General features: G+C 46.2%; 1 protein-coding gene across 1 annotated transcript in view; it reads right to left on the reverse strand.

Moving 5' to 3' along the window:
- Window positions 1-25,091, reverse strand: part of Tpo (thyroid peroxidase) — a 54,612-nt gene that overhangs the window by 13,274 nt on the left and 16,247 nt on the right. Inside the window, exons 5-14 of the mRNA XM_060374739.1 lie at window positions 22,336-22,465; window positions 21,110-21,316; window positions 20,227-20,727; window positions 16,901-17,159; window positions 15,245-15,415; window positions 12,032-12,269; window positions 10,166-10,374; window positions 8,731-8,901; window positions 2,039-2,170; window positions 78-177 (exon numbers count right to left, since the gene is read on the reverse strand). Coding sequence (XP_060230722.1) covers window positions 78-177; window positions 2,039-2,170; window positions 8,731-8,901; window positions 10,166-10,374; window positions 12,032-12,269; window positions 15,245-15,415; window positions 16,901-17,159; window positions 20,227-20,727; window positions 21,110-21,316; window positions 22,336-22,465 — 2,118 coding nt within the window. The remainder of the gene's footprint in view (window positions 1-77; window positions 178-2,038; window positions 2,171-8,730; window positions 8,902-10,165; window positions 10,375-12,031; window positions 12,270-15,244; window positions 15,416-16,900; window positions 17,160-20,226; window positions 20,728-21,109; window positions 21,317-22,335; window positions 22,466-25,091) is intronic.

Raw genomic sequence — 25,091 nt, forward strand, 5'->3', positions numbered from 1 at the left:
AAGGAAGCTTTGGGAAGAGATACACCCAGAGGAGAGGAAACACCCTCTGTTGGAAATCGGCAGGAGGAAGAACTTACCACCTGCAAATTACAGTCCAGGTGAGGCTGGCCAAAACACCAATGAGGAGAGCGCCAAGTGCGATGGAGACCCAGGATGCCCGAGGAAGCCTGCCAGAATCTGTACAGGAGGACACAGGTCGGCAGATCTGACCAGCATGACCACAGATCCCTACCTGGCTGGCTCCTAGCACAACTCATGGTGGGAAAGCTTTTCAGAGAATATGCCCTTCCCTGAGTGAATTGAAGGTGAGGGGAGATGGCAGGGACTGGCCCTTTAACTGGGCTCAGGTCTAGTGACTGCCACAGTTCCAGAGCTGGGATGGAGATTTTTCTCCCTTTCTTAACTAGGATGATTTCCTGAGTGAGCTTCTTGAAGCCTGTAAAGGACTCAGCTGGGACAGGCCAGTGGGCACACAGAAGCTGCACCTGGAGAACATGGACACTGCTGGGACTGTCTTCACATGAACTTTGGGATTTGCAAAGATTGTGAGATTCAGCCGGGGTCCAGGAAGGCGGGCGGTAGCCCTGTGATAGGATCCAGGGACAGGTGCCAAAATTCCAAGTGATCTTTCCCACATAGAGATAAATCGAACTACTCACTGAAAATGAGAGAGCAAAGGGCAGAGCCCTCGAACTCCTCTAGAGAGGGGCCTGCAGCATCTGATCCCGGAGTCTGAGCAGGTGCTGCCAAGTTCCTAACCCAGTGACTTCCTGTGAGGAGCTGTCTGTCTGCTCAAAATCCCTGCTACCAAAACCTTGCTGTCAACTCTCCCCTCAGCTGCCCGGCACCGGCTCCCTGGAATTGATAGAAATCACCCAGCAGAGAACTGAGTTTTAAGTGACACTCACTGTGAAAAGTGCCACACCCCCAAAGTTGTGAGGACTAGTTCCAGCACGAGGCTGCAGGCGCTGGGTCACTGCTGACTAGGGGTGATTCGGAGTGAGAGAGGAAGCAGTTGAGGCCTTCTATAATAGACTGGCTTTCCAACTGGGTCCTGCCTCTGAGCTGTTCTCTCTCTAGGTTCTAAAAAGCTCCCAGGGTTTAGAAGCTGGGACACTATTGTTTCCTAAAGTTGCCCCCTGGGGCATAGGTTTGACAGTGTTCTAATGACAAGCTATTTAGATGGACTCCACATTCTACTCCACATTGGGGTCCTGTTAGGCCACCTACTGTGCCATTGATGGACATGACTGTAGAGTCTCAGGACTTGACTTGTGCACCTGAGCTCCAAGCACAGCTCCATGAATCCTCTGTGCAGTGTGTGAAACCTGCACGTATTTGCCGCTCTGGAATGGCCTGAACATCAATTTCAGCCCTGGTTAAGACCTTCAGCCCCACACTTACAAGGGCCATTGTCCATTTTGCATGGTTCTGGAGCATGTGCTCTTTGGTGATAGCACATCGAATGAGGAAATTTTGTCCTCAACACTTCTCTGGCTTTCAGCAAGAGGATTCCATTCAGAGAGGAATTCTGAAGCTGACCCGGGCCAAGCATTTGAATTGCAGACAAGACAGGTGCCCTTTCCCTGACTGACAGCATCAGGAATTTTAGTCTTGGCCCTTGGAGCTTTCTTGTGGGCTGAAACAAGGTTAGCGATGTTTCTGGGCCTACAGGGAATTAAGATGCTGACTCCCGTGCCCTCATGGTTCACGTTGGTAGGTTTCTTTCTGAATTAGCTTTCTTGACTTTACAACTGTAAATGCAGACAGAAGTGGCCTCAGATTCTGCTCTACACATTCTGTAGCATGATTTGCATCTAAAGGGTGTTTCAGTTCCTGAGAGTTGTTAGGGGACCTTTCCTTGAATTTCTCCAGGATCTCATTGTCCACTTGCCACTAGGCAGGGTGAGCCTCAGGTTGGCGCTTGGGAAGGTTTGGGCACCCTCTAGGAACATACCTGATGTCTGAGGACCTCACAGACAGCATTGTTCCTATTTCAAAGAAGCCAGCCGACAGAGACGACAAGGAAGCTACTTACCTACACAGGTCTTCTCATCCTCACCCAGCACGTAGGGGTCTGTGCACACACACTGGAAGCTCCCCTTGGTGTTCTTGCACTTTGCAGAGGGGTGGCAAGGTGGGTGTGTCAGATCTACACACTCATTAACATCTGCAGGAACAGTGCTCAGTCAGTAGTAGGTAAAAAAGAGCCCACGATCTCAACTCCGTATAGCAGGCCCTCCTTTTCCAGGCCAGCTCCCACCTAGGTCCACTGTGGGTATCAAGAACATCAATGTCACGGCCTTGCCGTTTTCCCAGGTGTTTGGCCACCTCATTTTCGCTGTGTTTGAGGTGAAGTACCTGCAGAGCACCTCAGTCCTGGATCTGTGGCCAGGCCTGTTTCAGTAGCTCCTGTGGCTCACGGTCTACCTATGTCTTTGCTTGGGTTTCCATTCATGCCTCCACATAGCCCCCACTGCCTTTTCCACATGAGTACAAGTCACTGACCATAAGGGCCAAGCTTGCCTTTTCTGCCTCACTGTGTGCGGACTGTTACTATAGAATCAGCTCTGCCACAGTGTGTGAGGCACACCATGCTTGTGAAAGGTAATGTATGACAGACAGATACTACGGCCTTCTCCTCTTCTCAGTGCACCTTGGGGAGCTTGTTATTAATTTTGCTGTATGCATTTGTGTGTGTGTATGCTACAAGGAATCACCACAAGCTGAGTGCCTTAGAACCTGGTTCCCTCTTTGTTCTGGAGACCAGAAGCTTAATGAAGGTCCCAGGGCCTTCACAATGTTCCCCCAAAGGCTCTTCCTTTCCTTTGTCCAGAACAACTCTGGATGTGTTGTCTCTTGTAGACTCATTGTTGTATTCTTCAGTCCAGTCCAAAATGTCCTGCCGTGTTTTCTCTTGCATGGACACTAGAATCTGTGTGAAGGCCACCTGGAAGCATCTGTAAAGATTTTGTTTTTAAGTAAGGTTGCATCCTGAGATACTGAGGCTTAGGACTTGGGCATATCATTCTTGGGGACAACAGTCAACCTTAGACTAACACATTTCGTTTATTCTAAACAGGAGTCACTCCAGGAGCTAGTGAATTTGGGATCATATACATTCTGGGTTTTCTTGCACAGGATTAACCCTCAGCTGGGTGCTGCAAGTTCATCCTGAGTGGAGACCTGTGCTTCCCACAAAGGAGAAGAGAAAATCCGTTGAGGTTGGCCAGTTCATAAGAACTCTAGTGCAAACTGCATGGAAGACCAAAGTGCTGTGTCTGACAAGATTCTGATATTTGCCAAGAACAGTAGAGGGTGTCCTCAGATCACCATGAAAGTATCTTCACAGATCTGCCTATCCCTGAAAGCAGACATAGAAACAGATGCTTTTATTTCTTATACACATGCTGTGTAACAATTGTGAAAAGCCACAGACAGGCAGCTTCTATCTGTTGGAATCCACAGGTTAAACAGGACTCATCAGACACACTTGGATTTTCCCATCAGTTTTACATGGATGCTGTATTAGTTACTTTTTCATTGCTGTGATGAAACACCATAACCAATAACACCACACCTCATGAGCCTCCCCAAACACTGAAACCAACTGGGGACCAAGTACGCAAATGCCCAAGACTATGGGAGCCATGTCATTTAAACTACCACATTCCACTCCTGGACCCTATAGGCTCATGGCCATATCATAATGTGGAAAACATTTAGTCCAGCTCCAAAAGTCTCCATAGTCTTTGAGTGTTAACATGGTTTAAAAGTCCAAAGTCTGTTTCTCTTCTGAGACTTAAAGCGATCTCTTACCTGTAACCCCTGTAAACTCAAAAGGCAAATTGCATACTTCCAATCCACAATGGCACAGAATATACACTGCCATTCCAAAAGGGAGGAATGGAAGTATAATGAGAAAAAAAAAACCAACATGGAAAATACCAAATCCTGTAGTTTAATGTTTAATGTCAAAAAGCTTAGCCAGATCTCCCCTTCCTACTTTTCTATCTGCAAGATCTCTCCACCCACCCCGTCTCTCTGGCCCTTTCCACTACCTGTGTTCAGCTTTCCTTGGCAGATACTCCATTACTTTGACGTCTGAAACATCTTGTGTCTACACTGAACACACAGGCTTCATTTTCAGAGCTTCATGTGATAGCCTCTCAGGGCCTCTTGCTCAGGACCTTCAAAGCAAGGACTCCCCTGCCACACACTGTCTGGCCTCAGTGGCTCTCTGAGACTGTAGAAGAAGACTCCATGACTTCTCTACTCTCACATCATTGCCAACTATAAAGCTAGTACCAGGTGGATGATATACTGCTAAGTTTTGCTCCCAGCCTGGGGTGGACTGTGGACCCCCTGAGTCACATATGTAGCACCATTTTTTTGTTATTCCTTCCTAGGCCTCTTCCTTCTACAATTCTTCCCTTTATTCCACTGCAGATCAGGCCTCTCCTTTATCTTCTAATCTCCTTCATCACAAGCCTGGGTTGCAACATTAAGTTTCCTGGTGTTCTTTATCTTCTTTAAACCATTTTGCATTTCTTTTTGTCCCACTTGCTCATTTTCATTTTAGACATGCATATGAATGATTAATAACAAACATTTGATAGAGTCAATATTAGGATGTCTTAAAAATCTTTAACAAATAAATTAAACTATTACCTTTAAAATTACCCCTAGGCAAGGTCTTAGGACAAGGGCAGAAAAAAGATTTTTTTACCAAAAAATCTCACAAAAATAATGCTCTCTAACCCTGTTGCTAATATTGTTCTCCTCTAGAATTTCTTGAGATGGTCCTCCACAGCCTACAAAGCTCTTATCACTCTTATCTTCGAATATACTAGTAGAAAGGTCATTAAACTCCCCTGCAGCATTCAGCCACTTTTCTGGTCCAAAGTTCCAAAGTTTTCCACATTCCTTCAGAATCCAGTATGAGCAGGTCTTGCCCAGAAATAGCACACTCGGCTAGTACTAATATCTGTGTTCATTACTTGTATATTACTGTGATAAAATACTATCATCAAGGCAACTTGAAGAAAGAAGGGTAGAAAAGTGTAGCAGTAAGCATGCATGGCAGCTAGAACAGCTGAGAACTCACTTCTTGAACCCCAAGCACCAAACAGAGAACAAAGTTAAAATGTCATACGACTTTGCAAAGTCTGTCCCTAAGTGACACACTTCCTCCACCTAAGCCACATCTCCTAAGCCTCCCTAGGCCTCATTTACTGGAAACCAAGTATTCAAATTCCTGAGACTATAGGTTTCAACTCATTCAAACCATCACAGATGGATTTTAGTGGCTAAATGGGACTTGAAAAGAGAAGAGAAAAATGATCTCTTTGGATTTTCTATGCCAAATAGTTAAGGTTGTAGCTCTTCCTTCTAGACCACAAAATATTTACTCTCTATCATTCTCTAAAGGCTTGTTTTGTTTTCTTGTAATTTTTCCTTTAGATATATGTAGTTAGAGGTAAGATTTAGTGAAGACACCTATATGAATAAACACATCTGCACCTAAAATGTCTTCTCAATGCACTTCTGTGATTTGCATGTTTTAAGAATATTAGAAAAACAATAAGGCAGAAAACATGGATTTGTATTCGTAAAACTAGTAATCTCTCTTCTTTCCTTCTTCTCATCCTGCTCTGCAGAGACACTTGCAGTTTTAAGGTCTCAGTCTTGCCATGCTCTTTGCAAGCTCATGAAGACCTTTCTCTGTGCATCACATGCAAACAGGTGCCATTTCTTCCAAGCAAATAAGAATATATCCTCACCAGACATGCCACTCTGTCACTTGCGTTTTTGTCTAGCGGTGTATCTTAGGTGAACTTGATTCTGCAGTACTAGCAGACACTCTTTCATGTACTCAGCATGGTATTTCATGGTGTGCACACATTCATAGTGGAAAGGGCACTAGGCCTTATTATTCATGTTGTACACTCACCAATTTATTTAAATAGACAGCCAGTGAGCTGGATCCCATGGCCACTCTCACCGTACTTTTGAAGAGTTGGAGGCAGGAGTGAATTGAGTGACCTCAAGGAGCAGAGGATTTAGCTGCTGAAAGAGCTGTTCTGGTGTGGAAATGCTGAGTTACTGCCCTGAGGAAAGAGGTCACAGTCGGCGCTGCTCAATGGGTGCCTCACCCTTAGCATACTTGGCTTTGCAGTGTTTCAGAGACAATGCCAATTTCATCTCAGAACTGTTGGCCCTGGAATGCTGCTTATCTGAAAAGCAGATGTTGGATATTGTATCTTCTGATCAGAGTCTACACTATGAGCTCATTTGTTGCATGTAGAAGCCATGCCACCTGACACTCCTACCATTAGGAGCACCTGAGCAGCTCAGAAATTAAGTCAATTGGTCACTAAGTCCTTGGTACTTACTGACTACTGTATCTATGATTTCCTAAACTTTATGGATCCAAGAATTGTTGAAGGGAAAAGTCAGGATAAAAACAGCTGATGGGTGTAGGCTGGGGACAAAAAAATGATTTCTATGATATAAAATTTTGAAGTAGAAGGAAGAGTATGCTACTATTAAGAGTTCATCAAGAAGGAGCCCTATGAACTGTTATGTCAGCTCATATTCAGTTAGGCAGTGGTCCACCCAAGCAGACTGAGGACAGGTAGAATTTCCCTTAGCTAAGCTTTCCTTTGCAGTCATAAATCCTAAAGCAAGTAGACTGGATGAGTATGTAGAAGTTCAGGTTTTTAGAAAAAACAAACAAACAAACAAACCACCACCACCACCACCACCAACAACAAAAAAACCCAAAAAAACGAAGTAAGGTGTGCAGGCTAAGAGTGTACTCTGCCAGGGCTTGTCAGCCATAGAACATCACTGTGCCAAAGCCTGAGGGTCAGACCCCAGGGAGACAATGCCAGCAGGGAGAATCAGCAATCCTAGTCAAGTTTCTTGTTTTTTCAGTTGCTAAGCCAAAAGAGCATGAAAGCGTCCAGGTTTGTCATGATGTTAATGGAGACTAACTATGGAATGAGAGAAGTCAGAGGGATCAAAGTAGCAGTTGTCAGAAACACATGCACACAGATGTTGCCACATCATAGAACATCTGGGTTTCCTCTGTCACTCTTTCCTCGGACATTCTGTCTTCTGGCAGAGAATTTCTGACGGTGTTCCCAGTGATAAAATCCTTGGCCTTGCTTCTCTGGCTCACTGTTGCTCCTGATTAGTCCCCAAATAGAGTTGGGGGAGTCTGTCAGCTCTAGGGCCTCACAGTCCATACTCTACTGATACAAATTTGGGAGAGAAGAACTATTGGTTTATATCCAGCCCAGACTGGTGTTTTCTTGTAGTAGCTTCCATCTCTTACCTGTTGGGCTCTGGACCCATTGATTTCTGGGCAGCCCCCTTGCTGACAGTCAGTTTCCTAATTCTGCCTCCTTTCTCCCTTGTCCTGCTCTCTTAGACAACAGTCCCACACCGGACTAACTCGACACGGCTATCTGCCATGGTGTGCAGAACACAGGGGACAGCCCTGGCCAAGGCTGAGACTTGGCCCTCCACCTCTTCGCTACTCAGGGCTTAGAAGTGATGAGCACCACAATCCTTCAAGAACAAAACAATGTGGATTTCAAAGCTGAAACGAAATGCTCCTCCCTGTGGCAAAGGAGATGTAAGCTAGAGCTCGTCCTCAGACACTGGCCGTGGGAAGCTCAGAGGTGTCTGGCACATTCACAGTGCTCTGCAGAGTCACACCACCTTTCCACAGCATTAAAAAAAGGAAAAAAAAAAAAACTTTGGATTTTTATCTCAGCCCACCAAGTAGCCAAGTTCTTTCATGATGTCATCTCTGCATTCGGAGACTTTGCTAAATGTATCCCACAGCACAAGGAAGGCTGGCGCTGGAAGTCACTCCTTCCATGGGACCACTTGGTATATAGGGTCTGTCTTCCATCCAGCAGTCTCTCGGTCATGTGTCTGATGAACACTGAGAAATATATCTCTCTAAAAGCAGGCCTCCCGTGTCTTCCCACAGAGCTCCCTAACCCTTGCAGAATGATTACTCGCAGGAGGCACATCTTCAGGAAGACGGAAGGTACTAGCTAATGTATCAGTAAGTCTTGCTGGCAAGGAACTGGAGCTCAGGGGCAGCCTTTCTCACAGACTTGTCTCTCTGTAGACAAAACCTTGGACTCGGGCCGACACTCCTGCAAAGTTCCCGAGCATCTTGGGGGCGATCCCTACCCAGCACACTCCCAAGGGAGAAGTAGGTGGAAGGAATCCAGGGAAGTCCTTACAGCAGGACCTGAGAGTGTTCGTTTCCTTCTGCTCTCCCATTACTGCGCATGAGAAGGACTGAGACGTGATTCCCTGAGCCCGAGGAGGCCAAGAACTCAGCTGGGAAGGGATGATAGTTGTGGGTCTTTCTATGGGTGCCTGGAGTGAGAACCTTCTGTCATTTCATCTGGGGAATGGACTCTGTATGTTCTTTCCTTAGCCTTGTTTAGAACTAATTGGCTCCTTTTCTTTTCTCCTTGCCTAAATCACCATGAGGCCAGATTTGATGTGAGTGTTGTTTTGCTGTCTGGGGACAGCAAGGAAGTGTGGCTAACAGAGGGAGATTCTTCTCCCTCTATACCAGAACAGTTCTTAGAATACACCTCTGCTCAGAACAATATTTTGGTGAAGGATCTCCACTGGGAAACACAGATTGTTTTGTAATCGCCATTAACCTCCGCCCCACATGACACCACTGACCTTTACAGACAGGAGGCTCTAAGTCCCAGCCATTCTGGGTGCATGTGACCTGCTCCTGGCCTTGCAGCTTGTATCCATGGAGACAGGAATACACGAGTACTAGCTTCCCAGACTCTTCACAGTGCACAAAGTTCCCATTGTCCACCTTGTCTGGGAAGGCACATTTGTCATCTGTGGAATGTTGAAGGTCAAAATGCAGTGAAACCACAAGAAAGAAAAAATCTAGAACATCAGACCTGTTGTGAGCTGAGCTGCACCTTTCAGCTAAAACTTTATGCTCCTGTGTGTGTGTGTGTGTGCACAGCACCATATTTGGAGACAGAGGCTGCAGAGAGGTTTCCTCGGTCGTTTCTTGGCCTGGGATGGAAGTGGTTAATAGGTTTGTATGTGTATCTCTCTCCGTAGGCATGTGCAGCATGCATCTCTGTTTCTTTTGGCAAATGGGTCCCAGGCTCTGGAGAAATGCCTGCCATGTAGCTAATTCTTCATCTCCCACTTGAAGCCAAGTCTTACATGGCACAAAGCTGATGTCATAGTGAATGAAAGAGTAAACACTTTATGTGGTTGAGAAAATACCTCAGTGGGTAAAACACTTGCTATGCAAGTGTGAGGCTCAGAATCTGGACACCCAGAGCCCACATAAATTCTGGCTGGGCATGGCAGTCTGACCTTAATCCCAGCACACAAGAGTCAAAGGCAAAGACTTCCCAGAGCAACCCGGCTAGCCAAACCAACACGTTCTATGGTCAGTGGGAAAGCCTGCCTCAGTAAGGTAAAGACAGATGAAGAACACTAAATCTCAGGTTCAGGTCTCCAGATGGATGTGTACAAAAGTGTGTACCCAAAGACATGAATACATACAACATCCACACACCACACACATACATATACACACATAGAAAAATGATGTCTTGTGTCAATGGTAAATCATAAGATATAAGTCTGTCCTAAGCATGTACAGAATTAAAACCAAGGTGAGAACATTGACTCTACCAATTAAATCTCAGAAATCTGTAGGTCTCCGCTCTTTCATCTTTTCTATATAGCCAAATGTCAGGTACTACCTGCTCTTAAGTGAGCGCTCATATGCTGCTTCTCAGCCAGGAGGACTGAGCCAGCAGGGTCCCAGGAGGCTCTTTACTCATCCATGGTTTCCAAAACTCGTAAGCACAGAGCCCATGGCAGAGGAGGACAACGGGGTGTGGCTGGTGCCAAGGCCCAGCAGTTGCCAAGCACAGTGTGTGAACCTGGACGGGGCACCGGTCTGTCAACTGTTGCAGATCTCCGACATGATTCTTAGTGCTCACTGGGGTGCTACCATTCTATAGGAGAAGATGGGGCTCTGGTCTCACCAGTACTTACTCAGCAGCACAGGTTTAAAATCGGCCTCTTTGAGAGGTTACAGTGACTTTAATAACAAGAGGCTCAAAGTCACCTTGTGGAGAGGTCTCCTTCCACACTTTGAGGTTCATGCTAGGGATGTCCTCACAAAGCTCAAAGTCCTGGGGGAATCTTCCAGTACGGAAGGCATCCACGGGTACCCTGGTGAGGCCGGTGTTGTCACAGATGACCCGAGGTAGTGAATGCTTTTCCAGTTCCTGTCTCTGAGCGTCTGTGAAGACGTGACTGTTCTCCCACCAAAACCTGCACAGGAGAAGGCATGTGAGTCAGGGGTGGGATGTTCTGCTACTTCTGTTTCCTCATGCACTAAACATGCCTATGGAGAAGCCTGTCAAAGAGTTGTCACAGCACCCAGGGCCCGTGAGAATCAGGCATTGTGGACATGAGGAAGAAATAAAAGGGATGGGCCAAATAGAGGACACTGTGAGCTGACTGATTTATAAAGAAATGGCTATTCTGAGTCTGTACGGGTGCACCCCTGCCTCAGAAACAAGTGCAGCAACAGCCAAGTCATTCACAGGAAGAGGTGCTATTCATCCCAAGGTCCAAGCGTCGTTCTTGTCCCTACCTGCAGGCTGTGGTCAGCAGTGAGAAAGAAAATGTTAGTTCTCCTCAGACTATCAGTGCCGTGGACAAAGCTCCAGTTTTCCACAGCCCTTTATCACATAAAGAATGTCTCGATTCCTACTTGGGAACACATTCCTTTAGAATGTGAGAAGGACATGAGATCTGCAAAAGTACCACAGATGTACTTGGGCAGCATGAGAACGAGTCTCCTGTATATCAATTGGTTGATTGAAATCCTGTTTTTTTGGAGACGCCCAGCCATAAACACTAGAGTGAAAAACCACATCACCACTTCGGCATCTGCTAGAGGCTCCTGGACTTTGCCATTGAACCTGACCCAAAAGCCATGTCATACTCAGGGGAATCCAGGAAATGACCTCTCTCCCAATGTGTCTTCTTGTGTCCCAATTATGTCAAGGTACATGCTTTTTCTAAAGACAGTTTCAGTGGAGATTAAAATTTCCAGGATGTCATCCAGGTGTCTTAACTGTGTGAAATGCCGTATCCCAAAACATAATGGCAACTTTTCTAGAAAAGGTCATGAAAGAATTCCAAGGCTGAGGCTAAACACTGAGGTATGTTTGAAAAGCATTTTGATGGAGATAGGGGGATGGATGGAGGGAGTCAGGCAGAGGGAAAATCCAGTATGCAGGAACCATTAAAAAAAAACACAAACAAACAAACAAACAAACAAAAAAAACAGAAAGAAAAGCTTCCTTGAAATTTTTTTTTATGGTTCCATAATTATAATGTTTCATGCTTTACATTCCCCTGATCATCTGGTGCCAGATCATGAGATGGACAGATAATACTCCTGGTTTCCTAACCCCCTCTAGGTGTATAAAGTTGAACATTCTAGGCTGAAAAGGAGGAAGGAGCAAGTGCTGGGGCAGGCAGGAGCCTCAGCCGACTGTGTGGGGCTGGAGGTGGAGGTGTGGTGGGAGATGGGAGTGAGTCAGTTCAGCTGAAGACCTCTCCTGGGCACCAGCAAGGGGTCCACATCTGTGTCAAGGCAGGCCCATCTGTCCAGTGTCAACAGTGTCAGTGAACGGCCAAAGACGGAAGCTGTATATTGTCGCTGAGTTTTGTTACATGCCTTCTCGTCCACATGACTAGAAACATCGGAAAACAATAGCCATGTTTCTAAGTGAACAGAATATTTTATGTCTTGTGGTCCTTTTGCTTGGTGACAATGTTTTTATTGTCAAGGATATTGCCTAAGAGGAAACCTGCCCAGGCTCACGTGAACACTTGAGCCCAGGTCTAGCTGCCGCATACAAGCCTGATACGGAGCATTGGGATATGCCCAGAGTGCTTTGCCACAGGTACTTACCTGTCCCCATCCCTCAGGGCCCTCATCTGCTTCCCAATGATACAGGCAAATAGAGGGCCAGTGCGGGCACCCAGCAAGAACTTCTCAGCCAGGCCTCCCAACCAGACGTCCACGTTGTCCGCGTGCTTGTACAAGTCCATTATCTTGTTGGCTATGCTTCTGTTGGCGATGGCCTTGTTCAGCTCAGCTGGTGTCTCCAGGCGGGACAAGCCACAGAACTCTCTCCACTCGTTGTAGCCTGCACGAGAAGCAGAGGACGGGTCTGGCTAGAGGGGGGCTTGAGTTTCATCAGTCCACCCATGGACTGGGCTGACCCCTGGAAGCCAGGGTTACAGAGACACAGCCCCATCTGCTGGTCCCTGCTGGAGTGTGACCATGTCCCTGTGGCATGGCATTCAGCCCTATGGAGCACAGCAGGACAGACCACACAGCGCAGACCTGAGGCTCTTGTAAGGACTATATTTTGGGGTGAATTGGTATTAGAATGGGGGCTGAGTTGAGATACGTCAGTGGATTTATCCTGTTACTGGATCAGTCTTCTTCTACTGAGTTATGGTGACAGGTTACACACACCCTCTTTGGAGCTGTTGATGCTCCAGAAGGACACTGGGAGCACATGGAGAACAAGAGCACACCAGGACACACACATGCAATTATGTGCACAGCAATTATTCATATACTCTGCCACCTCTCAAGCAAACATACCCATACTCAAACATACAGACACTCACTTACATACACAAACTCATAAACACAGACACTGTTTTATACACACTCTCACAGACATACTCTCTTTAATACACACTCAAGACACTTTAATGCACACTCAAGACACTCTCATAAACATACTCATAGACACATACTTTCACACACATACACACTCTTATACACACACACATGCTCTCTTATACAGATAAACTCATATACACACTTTCTCTCATACACACATACAGACACACCCTCTTATACACATATACACACACAAAACATATACATTCTTATATACACAATCATAATACACACTCACAGACTCATACTTTATTCTACACACACACACACACATTCTCTTTTACACACAAATACACACTCACACTCTCTTACACAGACACACTCACAGAAACATTCTATCTTACACACACACACAGAGAATACTCATATGCTGATGTCTGTCTTCCCTTGTCTGACTGTCTCTAACACTGCAGACTGTCTATCTATGTCAGGGTGGTTTCAGCGTTGCTGGGAAAGCCCAGCCCTGGCCCCGCGGGCTCAGCATTTCTCACTGCTCCTTGTGCAGTACTCTGGCTTTGTGGGGCTGCTTTCTCCACCTGACACATGTACAGAGCATTACGGTACCCTTACAGTACCCTCCTTGCAGGATGCCTTTGGCCTCACCTGCCCTTCCTCCAGAAGTCTCTCTTCCTCCTGACAGTGATGGGAAGTGCCAGGCACAGTCTGCTGTGGGACTCTATTCTGAGGTCTCCACAGAGGTGACAAGGTATTAATGGGATAAAAGCTTTGGGGACTCCCATGTGACACCTCCCCCCCCCCATGTGTGACAGAGCAGAATCTGAAGAAGTGATCACGCAGGTCTGAGAAAGGATGCTGGAGTGCTAAGAGCCCTGCTGAGCCAGTGAATGGGGGTGGGAGCATCTAGCTACAGGGAACAACACAGAGGCAGCAGATTACAGTAAATAAAAGCCAAAGTGAAGAAAAATCACCAGTGAGATTTAAAATCTGTGATTTAGAATGCTGCCATCCAATTGTATTGATGGCAGCTTGATGATAGAAGCTCCTTTCATTCTGATTCAGGAGAAGCCCGTGTCTGTTTAATGTAGCTGTGTTTGATATGTGTGTGTGTGTGTGTGTGTGTGTATGTATGTGTGTTTGTGAACCTGTCTGTATTTATATTTGGTGCAGCCAAGCATCATACCACGTTTTCCCAGAGCCATGGCTCCTGAGCTTCCTGGCCAACAAGACTGTTCAGCTTCAACTCAGTGTTTGCTGAGCACAGCTGGACCTGGCAAGTGGTAGCTCATTGGGAAGTCCCCTCTTTGTTCTCTAATTCCAGATGGGTCACCTCAGTCATTTCTCTCAGGAGCCATCTAGCAAGATGACAGCTCTCTCCTTTCCTGTCTCCCCTGTCCTGACAAGTCCCATAGCATTTTGACTCCATCCCAGACTGCTTTAGGACAGACCCTCAGAGAAACAATAATCTCATGAGAAGCAACATAAAAATCAGTGAATCTTATTTATATATTTAAAAAAGACATATATTCCTGCTGCTTGCCATGGAGGTTGGGAGTATAGCAGTTATTTCATTATATATCCAATCGAAGGATCATTTACTTTCAGGATAACTGGAGCATAAAGAGTGAATGGATTACACTCAAAAATTGGGAGAGAGATTTCTCAGGGGCCATAAGCAGCAGATTCAAGCTCACAGAAGCAAGAGCACCCGGAGCTTGGGGTAGGACCTGAGCAGAAGGGGCGGGGCCTTCCGACACATGCAGAAGAAGGGATTCATTCTGTAACTTCCCAGGATATACTTGCTCTCCAAATCCAAGCTGCTACAGTCCTTTGGAAGGCTGCAGTGAAGGCATGATGACACCAACTGCACCCTGCGGTCAGAGCTTCAGAACAGCAGCCAGGGTAAACGCAGCTGCACCTTTTCTGATGCACATACATAAGGCAGAGGTCACTGGGTTAGACAAGGCATCAATGTGGTACTTCCTGGGGAACCTTGGTGCGCCACGCCGAGGACTCCATCATGGTGCTGGGAGAGACTCTGCAATCCTGCAGCTCGTTGTCCTTCACAGGCTGGGACTCGTCCCCAGGGGATACACACCAGAAAAGACATCTCAAGTGCAACTCGCAAACAGAGACACAGACTCTTTTGTTGAGCTTGCATGGGGTAAAGGATGTCTGTCTACACACACAGGTATGTAGTTAGCTACAGGCCTGGCACATACCTATAATCCCAGTTACTTGGGAGGCTGAAGATAAAGGATCATGAGTTTGGAACTAGCCTGAACTACACAGCAAAACATCATCTAAAAAACACAGAAGCCAGCCATACAACCAATCCAACAAACACAACACACAAGCCGGAAGTGTAATAGATTTGTGGGTGTATTTCACTTCACACCGGACTGTGACCCAGAAAGCCCTTCCTTCAGCACATACTCATGTATACCATCTAGAGCCCTGACAGACCTGGTAAGCCATGGTCTCGGCCTCTCTGCAAGTTTAGTGATGCCAGATCCAAGGTGCCCGCATTAGACAGCACAAAGAGCCTCTCAGTCAACTCCTCATTCATCAGCTGCTCCTGTACCTGTAGCTTGGCTGGTCTTGCCAGGAGGCCTCTCACTATTGGATCCAAACCACCTGAAAAACATCACACACAAATCAGAGAGGTCTCTAGGTCCTTGCTGAGTTCTGGAGACAAGAGACAGGTTCTCAGTTACAGCACGTGCTTATTCATAAACATCAGTGCACCTTCACCAAACGACCATATGCAAGCCCAGAGCTTTCTAGGTTCCCATTATTGGCAACCGGGTGCTGAGGGCACATCTTCAGCTCCTCAGGGACTAGACATAAGCAGGGTCATGCTACTCAGATTTGTCATTATTTATTTTCCAGCAGCAGAGTGTTGAGAGTCAAAGGAAATATTCACTGGCCTCCACTGTCCAGAGCAGAGAGACAGTTTGCCTGGTGTAGCAAACTCTCAGTTTCTCAAGGACCTTGCTCTGTCCCCCACTGAACCTTGGGTCATCCCCACAGAAGGCCTCAAAGGAAGCAAACCAAATATTTCTCAGGTTTTACCCACTTTAGCTGCATGAATCCAGAGTTACATGCAATAGTATCTACTGAGAGACCAGTGGGCTTAGGTTTTCCCACCTCCACCCCATGGCAAATGCGTAGTACATTTGAACTGGGTAGAGTGACTTGGAAAGACCCCAAACCCCTTCCCTCATGCTCTGCATGAAAGCAACATGATAATCCATAAGGGTTTATCGGCTCATCATGTCCAATCTGTCCCTGCAGCTACTTTTTAGACAGCTAGAAGTTAATCATAGGGACAGGAAGAACATGGGAGGGGGGGTTAAATAGAAAGAAAAATATGGAGACACATAAAAACCACCCTCCAGAGCAGAGATGGAGAGCTACAGTTTTGTTAATTCCTGCAGCCTGTAGCTCACGGGCCGTCTCACCAGAGAACAGGTGTAGCGCTTAATGATGAAGCAATGACAGCATTATCTATAAGGCATCTCTAGGCATTGTCTCTCTTTCTACCAACACAAAGAGAGCTAATGGTACCTGGATAACCTCTTCTGAGCACTGAAGAGCTCCAGGTATGAGTCATGGCATTTCTCACAAACATTTTACCTTTTTAAAAACTTTAAACACTGGACTAGGGGAATGGCTCAGTCAGTAAATTGTCTTGCAAGGCAAGCACAAAAGCTCAAGTTTGCTCCTTAGAACCCAGGAGAATTCTGGGTAGAGTGTGACGGTGTGTGTTTGTAATTCTGGTGTTGGGGAGTCAAACACAGGAATTCCTGTGGCTTGCTGTTCAGCCATAGGAACTTCAGGCCAATGTAAGACCTTTTTTCAAAGGAAGTGAACTGCTTTCCTAAGGATGACATCTGAAGTTGTTCTTCAGCCTCTGTTTGTACACACATGCACCCGAACACACAGAAACACGCACGCATACATGCATATGGGGAAAAGGCTTTGAATACACTTATCCCCTCTAAATACTGACACATTAGATAGCATTAGCTTAACCAACCAGCATGGAAGGTGAAGGCTCATGCTGGACTACCTAGGCCTGTGCTCAGCTGTAGGTTTAAGTCAGGAGGAGGGGCATACCTTCCTGGATAAGCCTCCAGGGCCTGAAGAAGACATCATGCAGCTGCAGCCTGGGGAGGTCTTTGTGGTCCTGGAAGTCAGTGTTGAGCCGTCTCACCAGCGGATGAACTGTGGCATGGCCAAAACGGAAGGCGGCAGTAGAGAAGATGTTGGACACAGTAGGGTTCACAGTGGGGTCATAGCCTTCATATGGGCCCACATACTGCCTGAAGGCATCAGGACCCAGGATCTTGGGGATGTAATCCCTCATGGTGATGATCTATAAAGAAGGAGATAGGGGTTCTTGGAGCAGGGAAAGTTTTCAGCAAAGCTCAGGGATGCCTGCAGGACACCTGAACATTAAAGATTAAGCAATAAGGAGCAGTTCTGCCTGGGAAGCCTTATGATAGAACATCATAGGGTTGGTGAGTCTCGCAGAGGAGGATGCAGCCCACAGATGCAGGGAGAGATATGGAGAGGACCAGCCCATCAGCTAAGAGTACAACCCACAGGGATGTAAAAAAAAAAAAAGTAGAGAAGAGAGAGAAGAGACACTAGATTGAGGAGGATAACACAGAAATCTGAGAGTATTTTTCCTGTTCATTGAGACTGCTATCACTTCCCCATTGAAAATAAGTCACTGGATAATTAATGTTCAGGTCAACCAAGATCTTCAGATATGCAGAATTAAACCCTCTATTCTACAACTATTGGGCTTGTGTAAAGATGTACCCAATGACACACCTCAAATATCGTAGAACTTTACTAAGGAGAAACATGGAAGCAGGCATCATGGCATTTTTGTACACGTGGTCAGTTGTAGACCTGTGTGCAGAGGCCCCTTGGCCCTTCCTTGCATGACTGGACAACCCTCATTTAGACACTATGAACTCTAAAGGAGGCAGCAGGGAAAGAGACTCCTGGCAGAATTCCTGGGACTTGCACCTCTGTAGTAACTCGATGCATATTCACGAGGCACCTATACTTGCCAGCACCTGCTAGGTGCTAGGAGAGAAGAATGAGACACCCAAGTCTAAATCCCCATCCCCATGAAGCTTATGTTCAGAGAAGGGGAAACAGAAATAAACAAACAACAAAAACCAAACTGAAACCCACCATTGGTCAGGACTGGAAGTCATGACCAAGGAAAGAATGATCCCAGATTTATCTCCCAGGATAGGGGAAGGCAGCTAGCTTTGGGAGAGGGGGCTTCTGTTGCCATGTCGACGGACACTGTGCTCTACACAGAGTAGAGCAAGCTCCATGAATATGGCAGGGCTTTGAGGTTCCTGGCCATGTTAAGAAGCTACTATGCAAAAGGTTCTGCCATCACAGATACTGATGTGAGGTTCTGCTAGGGGTACCCACAGTGATTTAAACAACAACAAAACGTATCTGTTTACATATGCCTGCCAAGCAAGACTATAGCTACTCAGTGAAACACTTTGAACTCAGAGTTTATTATAAGTCTCAGTTTTAAAGTTTTGTATATCTCGTTCCTACTCTCTGATCTAACCCAGCACAACATAGGCACACACAGGCATATGAATATAAAGGGACACACACAAATACAACCCACTACAGAAACACACATAAAACAGATGCACAGTACAATTCACATTCAGAGACAAACGCGTAGACACATAAAGCACACACCAAGCACAGATACAGCACACACACACACAGTACACATGGCTCCTTAACCAGAGCCTACAAGACACCCAATGTGCACTTCTGTGTACGCGTAGGTCCTGGAGTAGTTGACCACTTCTGTGGGGTTGCTGAAGATGGTCCAGCCCCCCACGCTAACTTTCTTCATGTCATCTGGATGCTTGCATCCTTCATACTCCTAACAACTCACAGGCTAATGCCTGGTTCTCAGGTGCCCAAGACCATGGTAGGTCAGGTAATCCAGGCTGTGCCTTGCAACTATGCACAGGAGGACAACACTCACTTCCTATTTTGTTAGGGGACATTGCTTTTCTCTTCCCCAAGGGTCTCTGTGATGCCCAGTGCCCAGCACTGAGCCTGTTCTAACTTGACATCAGAAGAGGGTTACTGAGGATAGAGTAAAGCCATCTCAATACTCCATAACAGCCCAAGGAGACTGTGGAGTCAGTACTGCTTTTTTTTTTTTCTTTTCTGTATGATTTTCTCTGTCACACAACTGATAAAGGACTAGTCGGAATCTCCATTTAAGATCCTTTGACTTTTAAACAAGTCAGGAGCCTCCCACAGAGGGCCTCTGAAAGGCTCTGCCCTGCAGACTATCAAAGCAGATGCTGAGACTTATGGCCAAACTTTGGGCAGAATGCAGGGAATCTTACGAAAGAAATGGGAAATAGTAAGATCTGGAGAGGACAGGAACTCCACAAGGAGAGCAACAGAACCAAAAAATTTGAGCACAGGGGTCTTTCCTGAGACTGATACTCCAACCAAGGACTATGCATGGAGATAACCTAAGACCCCTGCACAGATGTAGCCCATGGCAGTTCAGTGTCCAAGTAGGGCCCTAGTAATGGGAAGAGGGACTGCTTCTGACATGAACTGATTGGCCTGCTCTTTGATCACCTCCTCCTGAGGGGGGAGCAGCCTTACCAGGCCACAGAGAAAGACAATGCAGCCACTCCTGATGAGACCTAACAGACTAGGATCAGAAGGAAGAAAAAGAAACCCTCCCCTGCCAATAGACTTGGGGAGGGTCATGCATGCAGAGGGTGGGGGAAAGGAGGGATTGGGAGGGGAGGAAGGAGGGATCTAGAGGGGGGATTCAAAGTAAATAAAGTGTAATTAAAAATAAAATAAGATAAAAAATAAAAAAAATCATAAACTAAAGACCTAAAAACTGACTCCTAGTTTAACTTGACAGAATGATTGCGATCTCTGTTGTTACCCAAACACAACCAAGCCGTAATCCAGTTGTGCACCCACCTCATAGGGTTGCTACTAAGCCTATGGGGAGCTATGGTCTGCTTGGCTCCTTGAGTTGCATGTACCAGGCAGCAGCCCATGAAGAGAACTGTTACTGCTGGGCACAGTTGTGGATACAGGAGGACTGTGGCTTTATGGCTACTCCAGATGATCCACAGAGCCACAAGGAGCCTCTTGCTTTGCCCACACATGCTTGCACCTTGGAAGTTTCCACTTTGAGTATCCCAGGGTGATCCTGTCAGAAACTCAGCAAGTCCACGGTGGTCCCACTGGAAGCCGCCGACAGACTTGCCATGCCCGTGCCCAACACACCATTTGGGCGCTCCCACTGGCCTCACAGACACGGCCTGGAGACACCCACTTGTTCCTATCTGTACTGCCCACAGCCCTCCCCACCCCCGAACTGGGGCACACACCTGGTGCAGCGCGCCTACCACCTTGCGAGCCTCCTGGTAGGTAGTCTCAGCGCTCCAGTGTGTGTTCATGGCCTTGAAGGCCGCAGCCAGGCGGTTGTGCTCACGCAGCCACAAGGTGTGCACTGCTGCCAGGGCCGGGACCTCGCTGGCTCGGCCATCGCCAGCCAGGAAGCAGGGCGCACGGGTGGGTTGTGGGGCTCCAGGCTCTGGAGCGCAGGCGGTGGATGCGAAGGGCATGTAGGCACGGCCACTGTCTAAGTGGCGAGTGTTGACACGCAGCAGCCCTGCGGTGCTGCTCCAGTTGCGCAGCTGCTTCTCCACGCCTGGGGAGCTGCCGTACACTGTGGACGCGTCCAGGAAGGAGGTCAAGCCATTCATCTGCTGCCTCGGGTTGGCTGAGGACAAGTTGCCAAAGAGCACCGTGTGCTCCCCAGTGCCACAGGCCGCCGAGGAGCGGTAGAAAGGCAGGCATGCAGTGGTCCCCGAGGTGTTTGAGGGAAGCTGTGGCAAAGGGGAGACTGGATGTTACCTCGGGCTCGTGGTGACTTTTAGATTTAGATTATTTTTAAGATTTTAAAGTCTTAAATCATAAAATAAAATTGGGTTGATTAAATGATGTAGGTAAGGGGTAGTAATTATTGTTGAGTGACCATTTCTGGCCTCAGAGCTTGCAAGTGGCATAGCCTGGGAGTTGTGAGATCAGTTACACACACAAAATGGTGTTGTACACAGGAGTGCATTGAATGTCCAAGGAGCACATGAAGGAAGCTTCTGGGGACAGGGTATAGGAGGGAGACTTTGCTTTTCATTTCAAGTTTTCCTGTTTAATTTTTTATAAAGGCGTAGGTTGTTTCATAATCAGTGAAGAGATGAGGGAAATTACCTGTATGGGGAAGCAGGGATATTGGTTCTCACAGGTCTGCTGGCAGTCCACACCTCCCCAGAAGGCTGCTGTGCTGGTGCTCTGCGGTGTGAGGGCAATGTCATGATCGATGTACTGTCCCCATGCTGACAGGAAATCAGAGTACTGGTCATCTTCAGTCACAGCCTCATTTGAAACTTGGATGAGGTGCCTTGTCACCTCCCGTACCTGGGGGAAAAGAACAGCTTGTAATGCTGTAGTAGCCTGCACTGTGGACAATAATGGAGACCTTGGGGTCTGAAAGTCATGGCGAGGCTCTTGTTCAAAGCTCTGGAGCATCCTAGGAACACCTGTCACTGTGGACGTGATGACAAGAGCCAAGATGAAAGTCTTGGAAACCTGCCCCTGATTTGTGGTGACAGGAGCACCCTAGGAGTTCAGGAGAAAGATCAGTGAATCTTGGTACCCAACTTTACCTGCTAGGCCTAACTGTTAGAAACCGTTGGCTCTCTCACTAAAAAAGCCACCTGAAAAACTGCCTACATGGAGGGATGAGTTTAGAGCTCTGTGATGGTAAAGGTGTCAGTTGACAGCTGACTGGTCAACTCTTCACTTCTGGAACTGATTTTCCCTATGCTGAGCTGGGTTCTTGCTATCATACAGTTTGTGAATTCTGTTGTGGAATGCCATGAAAACAAATATTGGGTCATCCACTGATGTGAAGAGTCAAACTAGGGCCAAAGTGGACCATGGTTTGATGAAGTAGATCAATGGACCCAATGGCATATGTTGGACTAAAGGACCAGTAGGAAATGAATGCACTTCCCCCCAAAATGTGCTGCTGGTAATAAAACAGTTCTCAGCACCTGCACATAATAGTGTATGTGAGTGAATTCATCAATGATAAATGCATGTCATTGCTCAACCTTGTCTTCCACCTGATAAATAGAAGAATTTATTTGAGAATATTAAAGTTGCTTATCAAGAAGAAGGATGTAAAATTAGATGACAGTGACTTAAATTTCAGTTGTTCTCTTCACTCACTAAGTGTGGCTAGCCTTTGGAGCCATAGCCATAGGTTTTATACCTCAGGGCTCCAACCTCTTAGGAAGTCTGGGAACACAAGGGGATGTTTACTAAATCATCCTAGTCATCACCTATTGCCTTCCAAGGCTGTGGGGGGTGTGTTATCATTTCACGAAACCTGTTTCCTGTCTTGTTGAAGCAGTTTCTAAGTGAGTACTGACCGGGGGCAGTGGGAAGCCATTGTATAAAAAATTAGGGTTCCAGCCTCTGGGCTGACTGAAGCCATCTTCGTAGACAGGAGGCAGCCATCTTGCTAGGGCAGTGTTGGAGGCTCCCCATCTGGGGTGATCTCTGTGGAAAGAAATGAAGGAATGTGTTTGAGGTATAAGAGAATGAAAAAATGTTGGGGTCTCATTACAATATAACTCACTCAACATGATACACCAAGATAGCCTAAGTCTCTGGAGATCAGCTTTATCAGCTGATCTTTCTGATGGATTTCCCTGGAGTTTGTAGAGGGAAATAGAAGCAGCCATTAAAAGTCTCCCAACCAAAAACAACAAACAAACAAAATGAAAGCCCAGGGTCAGATGTTTTTAAGCACAGAATTCTACCAGACTTTCAAAGAAAGAATGAATTATAAGATAAAACTTCAAGTTTTTGCAGAAAGAAGTTGAAGAAGATTATCAAAGGATGGAAAGATTTCCTATGCTAATGAATTGGTAGGTAAACGTAGTAAAAATGGCCATCTTGCAAAAAGAAATCTACAATAGCCATCAAAATTCTAAAACAGTTCTTTACAGATCTTGGAAGGAGTATTTTCAGCTTCATGTAGAAAACACACACACACACTATTCCCAATTTCCAGTTGTGCCACTCCTAATGACGCTCTGCTATGCTCATAGATCAGTGAGTGCATCATTCAGCCATCATCACAGATGCTTCCTCCTGCAGTAGATGGGAACAAATACTGAGACCCACAGCCAGACATTACATAGAGAGAAAGAGACATTAGATCCCTCATCTCTAAATGGGATATTCCATCCAATCTCTCCTCAGAGCTCAGGGAACCCTGCAGAAGAGAAAGGGTATAAGAGCCAGAGTGGCTGGAGGGTACCAGCAGAATAAGGTCCTCTAAATTAACCAAGCAAAGTTCATATGAACTCAAGAGACACTTAGCAACAAGCACAGGGTCTGCATAGATGTGCTTCAGGTCCTCTGCATATACATTATAGCTCTCAGTTTAGTATTCTTATGGGACTCCTGGGTGTGGGAACAAGTGGGTCTCTGGATTCTGGTGCCTTCTCTTGGCTCTATTTTCCTTCTGTTGGTTTGCCTTGTCCAAATTTGATGTGATGGTTTTTGTTTTATCTTATTACATTTTATCTTCTTATGTTTTGTTGTTATCTCTTAGGAGCCTGTTCTTATCTAATGAAAGACAGAAAGGGAGTAGGTCTAGATCCAGGGGGGGAGCATGTGGGGAAGAACTGGGAAGGGTAGAGGGAGGGAAAGCTGTAATCAGTATATAGTATATGAGAAAATAATCTATTGTCAATAAATGAAAAAAAAAAGAAAACAGTTATCTGGATAAATATGCTCTCAGAATACAGAACTCTAGTGAGAAAAGTGATTTTTTTCTTGCATGTGTGTATGTGTTTTTGCGTGTGTGGTCAGAGGTTTGTGTTAGGTCTCCTCTTCCATTCCTCTTCTGTGTTGACATGGGTCTTTTGTTGAACCAGCGCTCCACCATTTTGAGTAGTCCAGAATCCCTTGTCTCTGCCCTCTGAGCTTTGGGGTTATAGATGGGCTGCCCCTGACCTGGCATCTGCATGGACTCTGGGATCCAGTTGTCACCCTATGTGACAAGCACTCGACAAGCTGAGTCATCTCCTTAGCCCAGGCAATTGATTTTAAGATATTTTGGAGTGTTTCAATACTGTTTTTCCTTATCCACACTTTTGTGGATAGACATTATAACACTTCCTTTGTGTGATTGAGATGGTCTGCAGATAAATGGAGTGGTAGACATTGGAAAAAAATGCTTAAAATGATCCTGGAAGGGAAAGGCCTCATTGTTTGCATGTCTGCTGTTTCGCCTAGGAACATTCCAGAACTAGTTAGCAACAGGCTGTGGTGCTCCAAGGAGACTTGATGAGTTTTGTATGTCTGGGGAGACAGTAAGTGGAAAACAATTCTATTATTAATACTTCATTGCCATCTAGCCCACCAGCTGGCTCAATTTGGAGTAGTGCTTTTAATTAGCAACACGAAGGCAGTCAGCCTTTTGTACAGATTTGTTACAGTCAGCTGTTCCTTACTGTGGCTCCATAAAGTACAGCACTCAGGGAGGCCTTATTTCACCCAGCCAAAACTAACATGTTTATACAGTCTTGTTGGGATATCTTTCTTTTATCCACCAGTTGACTTTTATATTTCAAAAGTTCACTAGGAGGTCTTAGGTGCTCAAGATCCCTGGGTTGCTGTTGTGGACACAGTGTGTCCCTGGACCTGTACAGTTAGGGTTAGCTATTTAACAAGACCTCAGACGGACATTACTGAATACCTCTTGCTGCTCTGGACCACATGGGAACACCTATCAGCAGGTGCTGAAAGAGCTTCCATCACTAATGGAATCCATGCACTGCACTGCACTGATCTTTAGTTCTTCCTTTATTAGGCTTGGGTTAATGACAGCCATGCAAACATGTTGACAGCAGCAATGAACAGAAACATTTCCGAAAGTGCATTTCAGGGGAGTGGTACCTGTTCTTTCATAGCTCCAGTGACCCAGACGTAGGCACAGGAACCAGTATTGTCATCTCAGTGTTCCATGTTTTAATGAGGAAGAAGCCCTTTACCTCCTGTTCAAAAGGGAGCATGAAGCTACTATTATGCTAAGAGATGCCATTCAGCTTATTTTTTTCTGGCCATCTACCCAGACTCAACACCTAGGAAAAAGCAGCAGAACAGCCCTAGG

The sequence above is a fragment of the Meriones unguiculatus genome, chromosome 1, assembly GCF_030254825.1.
Source record: "Meriones unguiculatus strain TT.TT164.6M chromosome 1, Bangor_MerUng_6.1, whole genome shotgun sequence".
NCBI lineage: Eukaryota > Metazoa > Chordata > Mammalia > Rodentia > Muridae > Meriones > Meriones unguiculatus.